The 13,338-nt window shown below is 46.7% G+C and overlaps 1 protein-coding gene across 1 annotated transcript in view; it reads right to left on the reverse strand.

Annotated features, from left to right (window-relative positions):
- The window catches only part of ATP12A (ATPase H+/K+ transporting non-gastric alpha2 subunit), a 38,929-nt gene extending 25,597 nt beyond the window's left edge, over positions 1 to 13,332 (reverse strand). Inside the window, exons 1-10 of the mRNA XM_006146724.1 lie at positions 13,215 to 13,332; positions 11,892 to 12,065; positions 9,025 to 9,084; positions 6,082 to 6,285; positions 5,239 to 5,352; positions 4,173 to 4,307; positions 3,922 to 4,039; positions 3,398 to 3,666; positions 1,351 to 1,549; positions 1,072 to 1,181 (exon numbers count right to left, since the gene is read on the reverse strand). Of these exons, the coding sequence (XP_006146786.1) occupies positions 1,072 to 1,181; positions 1,351 to 1,549; positions 3,398 to 3,666; positions 3,922 to 4,039; positions 4,173 to 4,307; positions 5,239 to 5,352; positions 6,082 to 6,285; positions 9,025 to 9,084; positions 11,892 to 12,065; positions 13,215 to 13,223 (1,392 nt within the window). The 5' untranslated portion in view covers positions 13,224 to 13,332. The remainder of the gene's footprint in view (positions 1 to 1,071; positions 1,182 to 1,350; positions 1,550 to 3,397; positions 3,667 to 3,921; positions 4,040 to 4,172; positions 4,308 to 5,238; positions 5,353 to 6,081; positions 6,286 to 9,024; positions 9,085 to 11,891; positions 12,066 to 13,214) is intronic.
- Positions 13,333 to 13,338: the final 6 nt, after the last annotated feature.

Genomic DNA, 13,338 nt, shown 5'->3' on the forward strand with positions numbered 1-13,338 from the left:
AGAATTTACACAGGTTATATGTAGATACTACTCTATTTAATATCAGGGATTATTTATTTAACATCTGTGGACTTTGCTAAGGCAAGGGGAGTCCTGGAACCTGTCTCTGTAGAGAGATGACTTTATCTTGAACCAAAAATGTGCCATTTTTTAGTGGCACAAGGCATTGGTGATTCACTAGATATAAGGGAAGGAGAAAGTCAAAGATGACCCTAAAATTTTGGTCTAATGACGAGTTGAATGGTTACATAGTAGAAAAATAGAAAATTTGGGACAAAATACTGATTTGAAGCCAGGGTAGGTACAGTGGAAGATGACAAGTACAATTTGTTGAGAGGCTAAATGGTGAAACTTCCCATTGGAAACACAGCTCGCCAGAGATCCAAGTTGGAGTTGGGGTGAGAAATTAGAACTAGATATAAAGATCTGAAAGATACCGATGAAGAAGTGATTGACCAAAAAGAGCGCTGAGAAACCGTGTGATGGGCAAAGAAAAGCAAACAAGTAAAAAATATAAAAGGAAAAAGCCAGAGAAACAGACGGTGAGTAAAAAGACCAAGAGAATACAGATTTAGTGATGCAATGAGACCGAAGAGGGAGAGAGAAGGAGAGGGCGCAACAAGGAAAGAGGAGGGAAAGAAGAGCCATCATATATTCCAATATTTCAGAACTCCTTAGGGTTCTATCTGCTGTCATATTCAAGTTAAGAAGATGAGCCAATTTCAGTCCCCTTAACTTCCATCTAATTACACTTTACACTTCACTGAACAGCATTTATATCATAAAAAAACCCTTTGGTTCTATCCAATAGGCTGGTAAAGAAGTTAAGAAAGTAACTTTAAAGGCACATTGATTTCCTAGAATAAGACTCAATTTTCAAAAGGACCTAAGTTCATATTCTGAACTTTTTTAATTATCTTGTTGAGTTCTCAAAATTAGAGCAAAGAAAACTGTCCACATGTCTTGTGAGTCAGACTAGTATAAACTTCACTCTATTGGAGACATTAAATCATGCTCAGAGAAAGCAACCTCAAACCGGTGGTGATTTAAGACCAAGCACAGAAGCTTTACCTTCATGATGGGGACACTTTCCTGGCCTGGCTTGAACTCAGCTCGGTTACACAACGTTATTATCTTGGATAAGGAAGCCCAGGTACCAGAACTTTGGTCAAAGACTTGGTCTGGAAAACAGAGAGAGAATGGCGGCGCGGGCCTGCCACACCTGAGTCGCATTGTTCACAGATTCTCCAAGAGTACAGCCCGGTGCTGTCACCCTTCAGCTCAGCCTTCTGCTCAGGTCCAGGGCTGCCACACAGTCTGTATGCAGACTGTCAGCTCCTAAAGGCTTACTCGAATGATCTTCACTAGTGTCAGCCATGAAGATCTGATTGTCGAACCATAGGTGCGCCACAGTCATGCGGTTCTGGGTCAGGGTTCCGGTCTTGTCTGAGCAGATAATGGAGGTGGAGCCGAGGGTCTCCACAGCCTCCAGATTCTTCACCAGACAGTTTTTCTTGGCCATCCGTTTTGCTGTCAAAGACAGAGTCACCTAATAAGGAAAAGAGAAGGGAACTTTGAACCCAGGTTATAGAACATGGAAACAGCTAAGGCCAGATGCACTTGCACTTTAGGAGAGAATGGACTCGTTTCATGACAGAACGATAGGGCTGACGCAGCAAGGCTGATCTTGTGAACTACGTGCCACTGAAAGCCCTATGAGCCCCAATCTTCTCTGTTTTTTAAATTAAATATAGAACACTGTCCCTGTCCCTTCATTCCTTTAAGACAATGATCCTTAGGAGCCCACAGGTGGCAAAGACAGGTGATATTGCTGTGGCTGGGACTCTGTATCATTAGAATGGGAGCTTGGACCCCAGCAACCTTGTTTACAAGCACAAATGCCTAAGGGAGATACTGAATGAGGCATGTCAAAGAGGTCTTCCCAGAGGACTCACTTGTTGCTATGTGGAATCAAAAAGCACTTGTGTTTCATTTTAATAGCTCCATATTTTACAGATTCTTTTAAAACCCAGATCTCAGACAGTTCTTTCGCCTCCAATTTCTTTAAATGAGCATTTCCCGGAGTCAGAGAGACCTGGAGTTCAAACATGTCCCCTCTTGTCTTGGTCACATTGATAATAATGAATAGTTCCATAACTGGAAATATGAGGGGACTTCAAAAAGTTTGTGTAAAAATAGAATTAAAACGCAAGTATATTTTGGTGCAAATAAATTTTGAAATTCATATATAATTTTTTCATAATATGCATTTTCCTTGAGAATTTTGAAGATCCCCTCATATGAATCCCACTTTCTTTCTATCCCATGGGGCCTTCACAGTAGAGACAGTATAAGAGCTAAATTAGACAGGCACTTACAAAGGGAAAACCAGAGCTGACTCTGAGAGTAGGGCAGGACAGGGTTGGAAAAAGTTGGAGGTGTTTGTTGTAGTTGTTTTGTTTTGTCTTCCCATTATAGAGGGAAGAGAGGCAAATTTGTGTTTCTAAGTTGTAGAAATTGTCAAGGAAGTTGTTTGTTTATTTATTTATTTATTTTGGAGAGGTTTTTGCTATAGTGCACGTGCTTTCACCAGAAAGACAGAGAGAAATAGAGACAGAAAGCAAGAAATCACCTCCCAGGGGGGATGACCATGCCACAATCCCTTCTCCTCTATTCTCCTCTCAGGATCTTTGGCACACACGCACACATGCCTGGCGTGAGTTTAAGCCACCAGGTCCACGACTCGAACCACAGTTGACTACATGGGAGTCCAGCAACATAGCCATTACGCCAACTGCTGGTCCCATTTTTTTTTTTTTTAAAGAAATGTGAGAAAAGCATCAGGCTTCTCAAAAAATCTATAAATGATGGTCTGAGTCCGTCTTATCTAGATCTTAGGGGACAAAGTAATATGTGTGAATTATAAATAGATCTCCTGAAAACATAAAAAGTTTCAAGGACAATGCATTCAAATATTAAAAATATCACAACACTTGAGCCAGCCTGTGGCCTGATGGTTAATGATGCTGGATCCCATATGGCTGACCATGCAATTCAAGGCCTGGACCTGACAACTTGAAAATTATGCCAGGAGAGTGTGTACGCATGCACAAAATCTCAAAAGGAGGAAGAAATGGAGAAGAGATTGCAAGCATGACTATTCCCTATAGATGGTGCTTTCCCCCTCCCTCTTTTTGTGTCTCTGTCTCTCTCTTGTGAGCTCATGTGTCCTCTGACAAATTAAAAAAAAATCATAATGCCTATTGTCCATCTGAGAATATTCATGATTGTCCATGGTGGGGGGATTGTGCTGTTCTGAAGATGGGGAGCTTGCAGTATGTGTGTGACCATGTGCTAGCAGTGCCAAGGCATAGGCTACCTAAGGGCAGGGACTCACAGTGACAGCGGCAATAAGGCCCTCGGGCACATTGGCCACAATGATGCCAATGAGGAAGATGACGGCATCCAGGATATAATACTTCATGCACACTGCAATGATGAAGAACAGGAAGCCGACGGAGACGGCCACTCCTGCCACAATGTGAACAAAGTGCTCGATCTCAATGGCAATGGGCGTCTTCTCATTCCCAACTCTTGCTGCCAAGGAGGCAATCTGTCCAATGATGGTGCGGTCGCCAGTGTTAATGACCATGCCGGTTGCCGTGCCTACAGGGGAAGTAGACAGTTTATACTGGGGTTCTTGGAGCTGAGAAGGCCACAGACTGCTTACAGTCCTCTCTGGCAGCCTTGATCAATTAATGCGTGACATCACAAAGGCCAGGCATCAGTCCGCCCTTCAATTCCAGGTTTTCTCTGGGAAAAGTTTTGTAGCAGAGGATAGCAAAGAGACAAGACATCAGGCCTGAGGAGGGAGAAGTGATCTGGATGGAGTAGGAGGCCCTGAGAGCCAGCTGGCCTTACCTTCCAGACAGGTTGTAGAATAAAAGGCAATGTTCTTTGTTTCCAGAGGGTTTTCGTGAGTAAATTCAGGGGAGCGGGGTTGGGGCTCAGATTCCCCAGTGAGAGAGGAGTTGTCCACCTAGAAGTTTTGAAAACAGTTCAGAATTAGGCACCTGTTCTCTGCCTCGTCTACCAAGATCAGGAAAGGCAACAGAACACAGAATGCTGGTTCACTCTGAGCATGGTCCTCTGGGTGGGTCCCTGTCACTTACCTTACATCCCTGAGAAGACAGCACCCTGATGTCTGCGGGAATCCGGTCCCCTCCTTTAATCTCCACGATGTCCCCCACCACCAGCATCTCTGAAGGGATTACTATCTTCTCTGAATCACGGATGACAAGAGCTTGCTGAGTGAAAAAACCATGGCAGCCCCGTTAGACTCTGCAGTGATACTGGCCCCTCCTCCCTCTGTACCTCACTAAAGCCCAGATGGGGGCATTGCAACCCACAGCTGTCAGAATGGCCAAAATAAATCCAAAGACTGTTTCACCCTGGGCCAGAAGGCCCTAAGAACCACGTTTTCTGGAGCTCATAGAGATGTTCTTGGAAGGCTGCTGTAGGGCACCCTCCCAAGAGGGGACCCTGGGCCTCACAGAAAGGGCAACAGTTAAGGGTGAGTGATCTTGGCTGAGTGTCCAGAAAGAATACTAAAAGCTGGGCCAAAGGGTTTAAGGAGCTTGCTAAGGTCAGAGAAGCTGTAATGAGGTGATTTCTTGCCACTTAGCAGGGCAGGAAGGATATTTTCCACCCATAATCCTGCCTCCAGCTGGCAGCTCTCTGGACCAGGGACATCCCAGTTTTCCTGCTGTAGATCCCTGACAGGGATTCCTGGGGGAGAGAGGAATGCTGGGTCCCTCTGCTAAGAGCATTTTGGGACAACCCACACGGTTCTCAGGAATGGAGCACAGGTGTCACAGATAGGGAATCATAAGTGGTTCTCCTCAGCTGCTAGATAATGAACACTCCCAAACTACTCCTGCAGTTCCCTCCCAGAGCCATGTGAATGCAAAAGACCAGGTACTGAGGATGTTGGACAACGACTGATGTTCTGGCCTGCTTTATCCTCGACTAAGCATTTCCCTGGATTGTACCACGTTTGATCATCTCAAAACTTGGTGAGGTCTAGGGTTTAGAGAGATCCTATCACTTGCCCAAGGTTTCTCAGACCGTGAAGGATGGGACCAGGGCTTGAACGAGGACTCTCTGCCTAAAAGGCCCTGGGCTTCTCCTTATGACCCCTATTCATGTGGAGACCAGGGAAGGGTGGCTGCTACTCACCTGGGGAATCATCTTCCTGAAGCTGGCCATGATGTTGGTGCTCTTTGCCTCTTGGTAATAAGCAAACATCCCCGTTAAAACGACGACCAGGGCAAGCACTGCACCCAAGTACACCTGGGTGAGGAGAAGAAATGTCCATCAGAGAAGCAGGCACCAGGAAAGCGCCAGGTACATGTGACAACCAGTCACTGGCAGTTGTGTCCTGGTGTAATTCACAGGCCACGGAACCTGCCTGTTTTAAGTATACATCTCTCTGGTTTTTAGGACATTTACGAAGTAAATTTACAAAATTCAAATTTCAGCATGAGCACAATCCAGCTTTCAAGCATGTCCACCACGTAGTAAGATCCTTGTGACCTTTTGCAGTCACCCCTCCTCCCACCCTCAACCCCAGCACCGCCGAGCTGGGTATGCCTGTTCTGGACCTCTCACATCATGGAACCATCCAGCATGCGGCTGTGTGGCCTCTTTCTCTTAGTCTCATGTTGCCTGGCTCCATTTCGTGGTTTTGGTACCCAGTTTACAGGCATCAATACTCTCCATGTGAAAGGGACTAACTAGCTTTGAGGTGGGAGAGCCCCAAAATACTTCACATATATGCAGACTGAGATTTGTTTCCCTTTAGAGACCCAAAGTGTTTTGTATGTCTTTCTCTCTTACTTCATGGTCATGCTGCCTCTGAGACATCAGATAGTCAGTTATTTCCACTTTACAGCTAGGAAAATTGCTGATTTCCCCACCCACAAAATGATTGATAGGTGGTAGCCTGCTAGGGGCCTTTCTCTATGATTCTGTTCTGCTACTAGCTGAGCAAACTCCAGGAGGAGACACCCAGTGCCTTACGTTGTCTAGGGTTGCGGACTTATCGTTGGCATACTGAATCCCATATGCAATCCAGCACAGGACGGCTCCTGCCCATAGGAGGATGGAGAACCCCCCCACCATCTGCTTGAGGAACTTGATGATCTCTGGTGTCTGCTTAGGAGGGGTGAGGGCGTTGGGCCCATCCCGAGCCAGAAGCTCAGCAGCTCTGCTGCTGGAGAGACCCTGAGAAAGCAAAGCAAAATTTATTAAAATATATTCCCAATAAATAAACTTAAAAAAAAAAATCTTTGTTAAAGATTCAGAATCACCGGGACCAGCAGTTAGTGTAATGGCTGTGTCGCTGAACTCCCGTGTAGCCGACTGCCGTTCTAGTCCTGGACCCTGTGGCTTAAACGCACGCCGGGCATGTGTGTGTGCATGCCCAAGATCCCAAGAGGAGAATGGAGGAGAAGGGATTGCGATGTGGTCATCCACCCTGGGGGTGTTCAGAAAACAAGGAGGAAGGCAAAGAGGAATGGACAATGTATTTCTCATTAATAAAGACATTTAAAAACCTTAAAAAAAAAAAAAAAAAAAAAAAAAGATTCAAAATCACCAAACTGATACCATCACCCACCACTTGCAATTCCTTATCCAGAATGTCAGACCAACCTATCTCAGTAACTGTTGAACATTTTCACATGGATGTTTCAGAGATGTTTCAAGTAGTGCAATTCAAAATAGAATTCATCATCACCTCCTCTCTCCTGCTCTCCCTAGCCCTCCCCACCCTCTTCCCATCTCAGTCTTCTAGCTCACCAAGTCTCTTCCTCCTGCTTCTCTAACTGGATGATGGGCTGAGAGTTTAATTCAAATACCCCTGCAAGTCCTATTGCTTATTTATCTGAAATACCCCTTGACTTGGATCCCTTCTTCCCATCTTACTGGGCTGCCATTTTGGATCCTCATTCCACAGTACTGGCTTATTGTCCCATGCTTCTAGATTCTACCATCTCCCACTTTAAAAAAAAGTACATATGTATATATGTAATCTATCTATCTATCTATCTATCTATCTATCTATCTATCTATGTATATATGTGTGTGTATAATCTTGGGACAAGCAAGTGCTGGACTCCCATGTGGTTGACTGCAGTTTGAATTCGGGGTCTGGCAACTTGAAACTCACACAGAGTGTGTGTGCATTGCATGCCCAAAACCCAAGAGAAGAATGAAAGTGAAGGGGATTGTGGTGTGACCATCTCCCCTGGGGGTGATTTCTCACTTTCTGTCTCTCTTTTTCTCCTGCAAGCACACAGATCCTGTCTTAAAAAAATTTGTGGAGGGGCCCAGAAGTTAGCTTAAAGGCTACGTCACTGAACTCCCATGTGGCCGACCGTTGTTTGAGTCCCGGAACCAGTGGCTTAAAATCACACTGGGCGCGTGTGTGTATGTGCCCAAGATCCCAAGAGGAGATGTATATTTTATCAGGACTGCCTTTAAAAACCAATTTTACCAAGCCCCACATCCCTGTTTAGAATTATGCCCTCTTATACAACCAATATGACCAAGGGACAGACAAAGGTAATATGATACTCTATGTGGTGGACCACATGGGAAGGTTCCAGATTTGTGTCCAGAGACCTCCCTGAACATACATGATAAGCATGTGCCCATAGTTGGGGTCTGACTGAGGCTGGAGGTGGATCACAATGTGAGCACCCTGAGGGGGTACCTGTCTCTCTTGTTCATAGAAGAAAAATAAACTAAAAAGAATATATAGCCCTATTCTTTAGTTTAATATGAAAACACTCAACAGTTTAATACAGATGAGTGCCCCACTTTTCACACATACTAGTTCCCAGCAAGCTCACTCAGTTCTTTCTGGTCCTGCTACTCCACCCACTTAATCATGCTCCAGAGCCTCAGTCCAACGCTGCAACTCCTAGGAGCCTGCTCTGGTCCCTCTGGGCAGAGCTCATCGCTCCCTCAGAATATCATTTTGTCCTCTCATTGGCACCCAGAAGGGACACAGTGGGCATTATACATCCCTACACATCCGCCTTCCTGTCCAACTGCTTTAGGGGCTCTGCTGTCCCTTTTTGCCTCTCTCACTGCCGGTCCAGTTCAAACCACATAAGAAGTACTTCTATTGACTTGCACAGATGTGCATTGACTGGTCTCCTGATGCCAGTGCACAAACATTTCTGAAATTTCACTTGGATTGGGATTCACAGACCACAGCAGGACCTCTGTGGCGGGAGAATGTATGAGATGACCAAGAATGTGCAGTGAGCCCTACAGCCCTACTCCTTCTCAGCGGACTCCAAGGTGGATACTCCGGATCTTCACTTTCTTTCTTTTTCCTTTTTTTAAGAGAAATTTTTGCTATAGGGTGCAAGTGCTCGCCAAAAGACAGAGCGATAGAAAGGGAGAAATCACCCCCCAGGGGGATGGCCACACTGCAGTCCCTTCTCCTCCAGTCTCCTTGGGATTTGGGTTATGCACGCACACATGCCTGGTGCCAGTTTAAGTAGCCGGGTCTGGGACTCAAACCAAGGTCAACTATGTGGAAATCCAGCAACATAGCCATTATACCATTTGCTGGTCCCCTGGATCTTTCCTTTCTAACCCTGGCCTGATAAGAAGGTCTCTGCACATCATTATACTTCTTGGAGATGGAGCTTAAAAGCAACCTCTGGTCATGACCTCACGGAATCATCTGAACCTCTCTGTAGACACCACAGCTCTCCTGCAATTACATTCGAAAGATCTGTTTAGGACTAAGAGCAGCGCAGTGAGGGAGCTCGGCCAGGCTTTTGTTCAGCCCTGGAAGTCAACCAGGCTTCTCCCAGGATCCAGAGGGTTGATGACTGTCATCTCATCCTAAAGGGGCCCCTCTACTTCTCCACACACCAAGCACGTAGCCTTCCTGTTCATATGGTCAAGAGGCTACTAATCCCCAGTTCCCTGATGGCTTACCGTAATGATGCTTGTAACATGTTTCTTTTCCAATTCCTTGATGCTGAGTTTGTGGTCATCCTGAAGTCCATGAAAGGGAGAAGAAAAGAGTGAATTAGATTATTCCAAAAGACTCAAAGCCCCAGCTTCGACCAGCCCGTGAAACTTGGGAATAGCACTGAGGATGACAGGGGCAGGTGGTGGGGTTGGGGTGGGGGGGAGGTGGTGGTTAGTGGAGAGAAAGAATCACTTGTGCCAGGTGGCTTGTGCAGCAAGGGCTGACATGGCTGCCAGACAGCTTGTCCTTCCAAGTCACCACCCTCCCCTGAAGAGTTGGGGGTTCACTCATTGTTTACCCCCAGAAGCTGGCCTTAGTTTTCATGCATGAAGTGACGCACATCACCTCAGTTTCCAGCACACATAAATTCTAGCAAACTCGTCTTCCAGGTAACTAGGGTGGTGGGTACTTAGTCCAGACTGAATTCTGAGACTGGCTGAGAATGATAAGCAAAACCAAATCAGACCCACTTCCTATGTCTGGACACCTCATCCCTTGCTGGGGGTGGTGGTGGGGTCTCCAGCAGAAAGAAGAATGCCTTTCCTTATTCGAGTCATAACCTCAGGGAGCTCAGTGGTTAGAGGAGCCCTGCAGATTAAAAATCTGCCAAAATAACAAAAACCAGTGTGGTCCATACTTACTAGTTTTGCCACAGAATGATTAAACTAAAGCAGGATTTCTCAGTCTTAGCACGACTGATATTTTGGGTCAATGATTCTTCGTTTTGGGGCTTCCTCCCTCAGTGCCAACCACTAGCATGTCTCCTGGCTTGTGATAACCAAAAATGTCTCCAGACATTGCTAATGTTCCCTGGTGGGGAGGTGGGGGAATCCTTCTCCTCTTTTTTGATAATCACTGAGCTAAAGGAATAGAAGCTTCTTTTCTTTTCTTTTTCTTTTATCATTTTTTTTTGAGAGAAAGATTTTTGCTATAGGTTATGTGTGCTCACCAGAGAGAGAGCGAGAGAAAGTGAGAAATCCCCCCTGGGGGGGGAGGAATGGCCGCACCATAATCCCTTCTCCTCTTGGGGTTTTGGGCACGCATGCAGAAGCACCTGGTGTGAGTTTCAAGCCTCTGGGTCTGGGACTCGAACTACATTTGGCCATGTGAGTCTCCAGCACCTCAATCACCACATCACTTTCTTGAGGTGAAAAAACCCTGCAGCTAAGTTTTAAGTTTTCCTCACCCTCCCATCCCACACCTAGAAAACCCATTACTCAGAACTCTATAAGCCCTGATTATCTGAAACAAAGACCAAAAAAAAATTTTTTAAAGTCTTTCAATTAAGGATATTTCAATAAAAGATAATATATTATTGAGCCAGCAGGTGCCATGGATGTTAAGGTGCTGGAACTCACGGGACCAACTGAGTAGTTCGAGATTCAGACCCAGTGGCTTAGAAATCATGCTGGGTGCATGTGCATGCATGTCCAAGATCCCGAGAGGAGAACAGAGAAGGGACTGTGGTGTGGCCATCCCCCTTGGGAGTGATTTCTTTCTTCCTTTTTCTTTTCCTTCCTCCCTCCCTCCCTCCCTTCCTTCCTCCCTTCCTTCCTTCCTTCCTTCCCTCCTTCCTTTCTTTCTCCCTCTCTCTCTCTCTCACATGTGCCCTGTAGCAAAACTGAAAAAAAAGAAGAAAAAGAAAACGATTATGCATTATTATTATTTTGCTTCTTAGACTGCTCATTCATTAATTCTACCAATATCAATTAAATGTATTGAACATAAAATTGCTGAGACTCAAGAATAAGGCAGAGTTCTGCCCAGAGTACCACATGCATATTAAATTCTGTTCAGATACAAGTAACGGATAACTAGGGCCCTTCTGAGCACTGAAGGACCTCAGACTTTCCGGAGGCATGTTGGAGGAGGGTGGGGTGAGGTGGGGTAGGATGAAGTGGGGGGCAGGGGTGGTGCAGGGGGCCGTGGGGGGGTGCGGAGTGATTTCTCGCTTTCTGTATCTCTGTCTTTCTAGAGAGCGCATGCCAACTATAGCAAAAACCTCTCAAAAAGAAAAATAAAAAAAGAAAGAAAAGTCTGCAATGTATCAAGGTACATACAATCTAGTGAAACCTCAGGCTACAGAGAGAAATTTCCCATGTGGAATTTCATTCCTCAGATAAAATCTATCACATTTCAGAAGGCAGCTCTTAATTAAAGAAACCAACTTTAAAGTTCTTCCTTCGTTGTAATATTGCACATCCATGGAGCACTTTAACTTACAACACACTCTTACTTCCTTTTTCCCTTCAAAACCCCCTGCAGATTATTTTCCATTTTACATAGAGACAATGGAACTTCGGTGAAGCTGGGGCATTAGCTCTCAGTGACAGCTGTCAGTGGAGAAGTGAACTTTGATGGAGCCTAAGGTCTTCCCAAGTCCAACATTCTTGCCCACTGAAACTATGTTTCTCTCGTGGAGAATACACAACTGAAACCTCACAAGACCTAGTAGCTTTGGATCTGGTCCCCGGAAGTCCCAGCTCAAGTAGTTTTCCTAGTCAACTAAACACTGGCAAATGGTTATTTAGACCTCACTGAAGCAGGCGGGAGGGAGACAGGTCTGGGCCACGCCTCCGGGACTTGGAATCAGAGCGCTTTCCTCAGAATTCTACCCTGGACTGCCTCCAACCAGAACTCAGGAATCCTACAAAGACCTGATCCCTGGGTAGATAGTATCTCACCTTTTTCTTAAAACAAGGAAACAAATTTAAAAGGGGATTTCAAGTCCTTGAGACTGATTTTTCTTTTGCAAAAGGTAGATTATAGGGGCAAGTTCAAAGGAGAGAGGCAGTAGTCAGCGACACCCCCTTGGCTTGAAGCTACTGACCAGGTCCAGTTCTTTCGTAAGGTCCTTCTTCTGATGACTCTCTTTCTGATGACTCTTTTTGAATTCCACACAGTCGTCCTTCAGGTCCCTGTACCTCTCTTGGCCATCTCCTTTGTCGTCTTTCTCCATGTCTTTGGTTCCACTGAGCTCCACGGAGTAAATTTTTGGTGTTTTCTGAAAGAAAAGCAGGGATGGGATATTGGTGCAAGAAGGGTTTTCTGAAGATGTGCTGAGGGCTGAGCCCAGCAGTTGGTGTAATGGCTATGTCGCTGGACTCCCATGTAGTCAACCGTGGTTTGAGAACCGGACCCCGGTGGCTTAAATTCACGGCCGGTGCTTGTGCGTGCATGCCTATGATCCGGAGAGGAAAATGGAGGAGAAGGGATTGCGGCGTGGCCATCCCCCCTGCGGGATGATTTCTCGCTTTCTGTCTCTCTGTCTCTGTCTGTCTTTCTGGGGAGCCCATGTACCCTACAACAAAAACCTCTAAAAAAAAAAAAAGAAGAAGAAGAAGAGGGGCTGAGGGCCTCCCAATGGGCAGCACCAACATAGAGGAAAGGAGCCACCATCCCCTCCATTCCCTCTTCTGAGAGGACAAGGAGCAGAGGACAGGGGAGGCTCTCTTTTCCTTTCCTCTCTTCTCTAGAAGGAAGCCAGGGTGGGCATGGGCGAGCCAACTCCCCCTGACGTGACTCCTCTCTGGGGTGGGGCAGGAGGGAAGCTACAAGGGGTCTTCAAAAAGCTCGTGGAAAAAAGCATATTCTGAAAAACTATACGTGGGTTTCGTAGTTTTGGATTTGCACTAAAATAAACTCAGACTTGAATCCCATTTTCCATGAACTTTTCAAAATCCCCCTCATACCTTTTCCAACTTGAGTCAGATGCCTCGGAGGACCCTCAGGTTTTCCCTAGGACCTTGTTTCCACAGGTAGTACCAGTGGAGAAGGGGGGTGTCCGCCAACTTTAGGACCCTCAGCTCTGGGCAGTGCAGAGCAGGGCTGGCCCACTAGCAGGCCAGCTTTTTAGACCACAGCTTATCCGGGTCGCCTGGCCCAGCCCCATCCTGTGAATGGGAGCCCGCGGGGGCTGTGGAACCGGCCTGGGGCCTCTGGGGTCTCTTGCCCCACGTCCAGACGGGCTTCTTTCTCCCACCAGCTTTGAAGTGCACTGGGATGCCGAAGCCTTGCGCTGAGGCCAGAGGGAGCTCAGGTTGAAGACGGTCCTTCCCATCCCCGGACCTGGCTTTTCTTCCTCTCGCCTTTCCAGCCCGCGGCTCCAGTCCCGGGCCGACACCGCGTGGGGCAGGCGCGAGGCTGCACCCACCTGTGGCATGTTGCGGTTGGTGGCGCCGCTGGCCGGCTGGCGGGCTCAGGGTGCGGGGTGCGGGATGCGGGCACCGGCGGCAGCGCGCAGCGCTGGAGTCCGGCCGGGCTGTGTGGAGGTGCTG

This window comes from Tupaia chinensis, unplaced genomic scaffold (assembly GCF_000334495.1).
Source record: "Tupaia chinensis unplaced genomic scaffold, TupChi_1.0 Scaffold000186_1, whole genome shotgun sequence".
Lineage (NCBI taxonomy): Eukaryota > Metazoa > Chordata > Mammalia > Scandentia > Tupaiidae > Tupaia > Tupaia belangeri.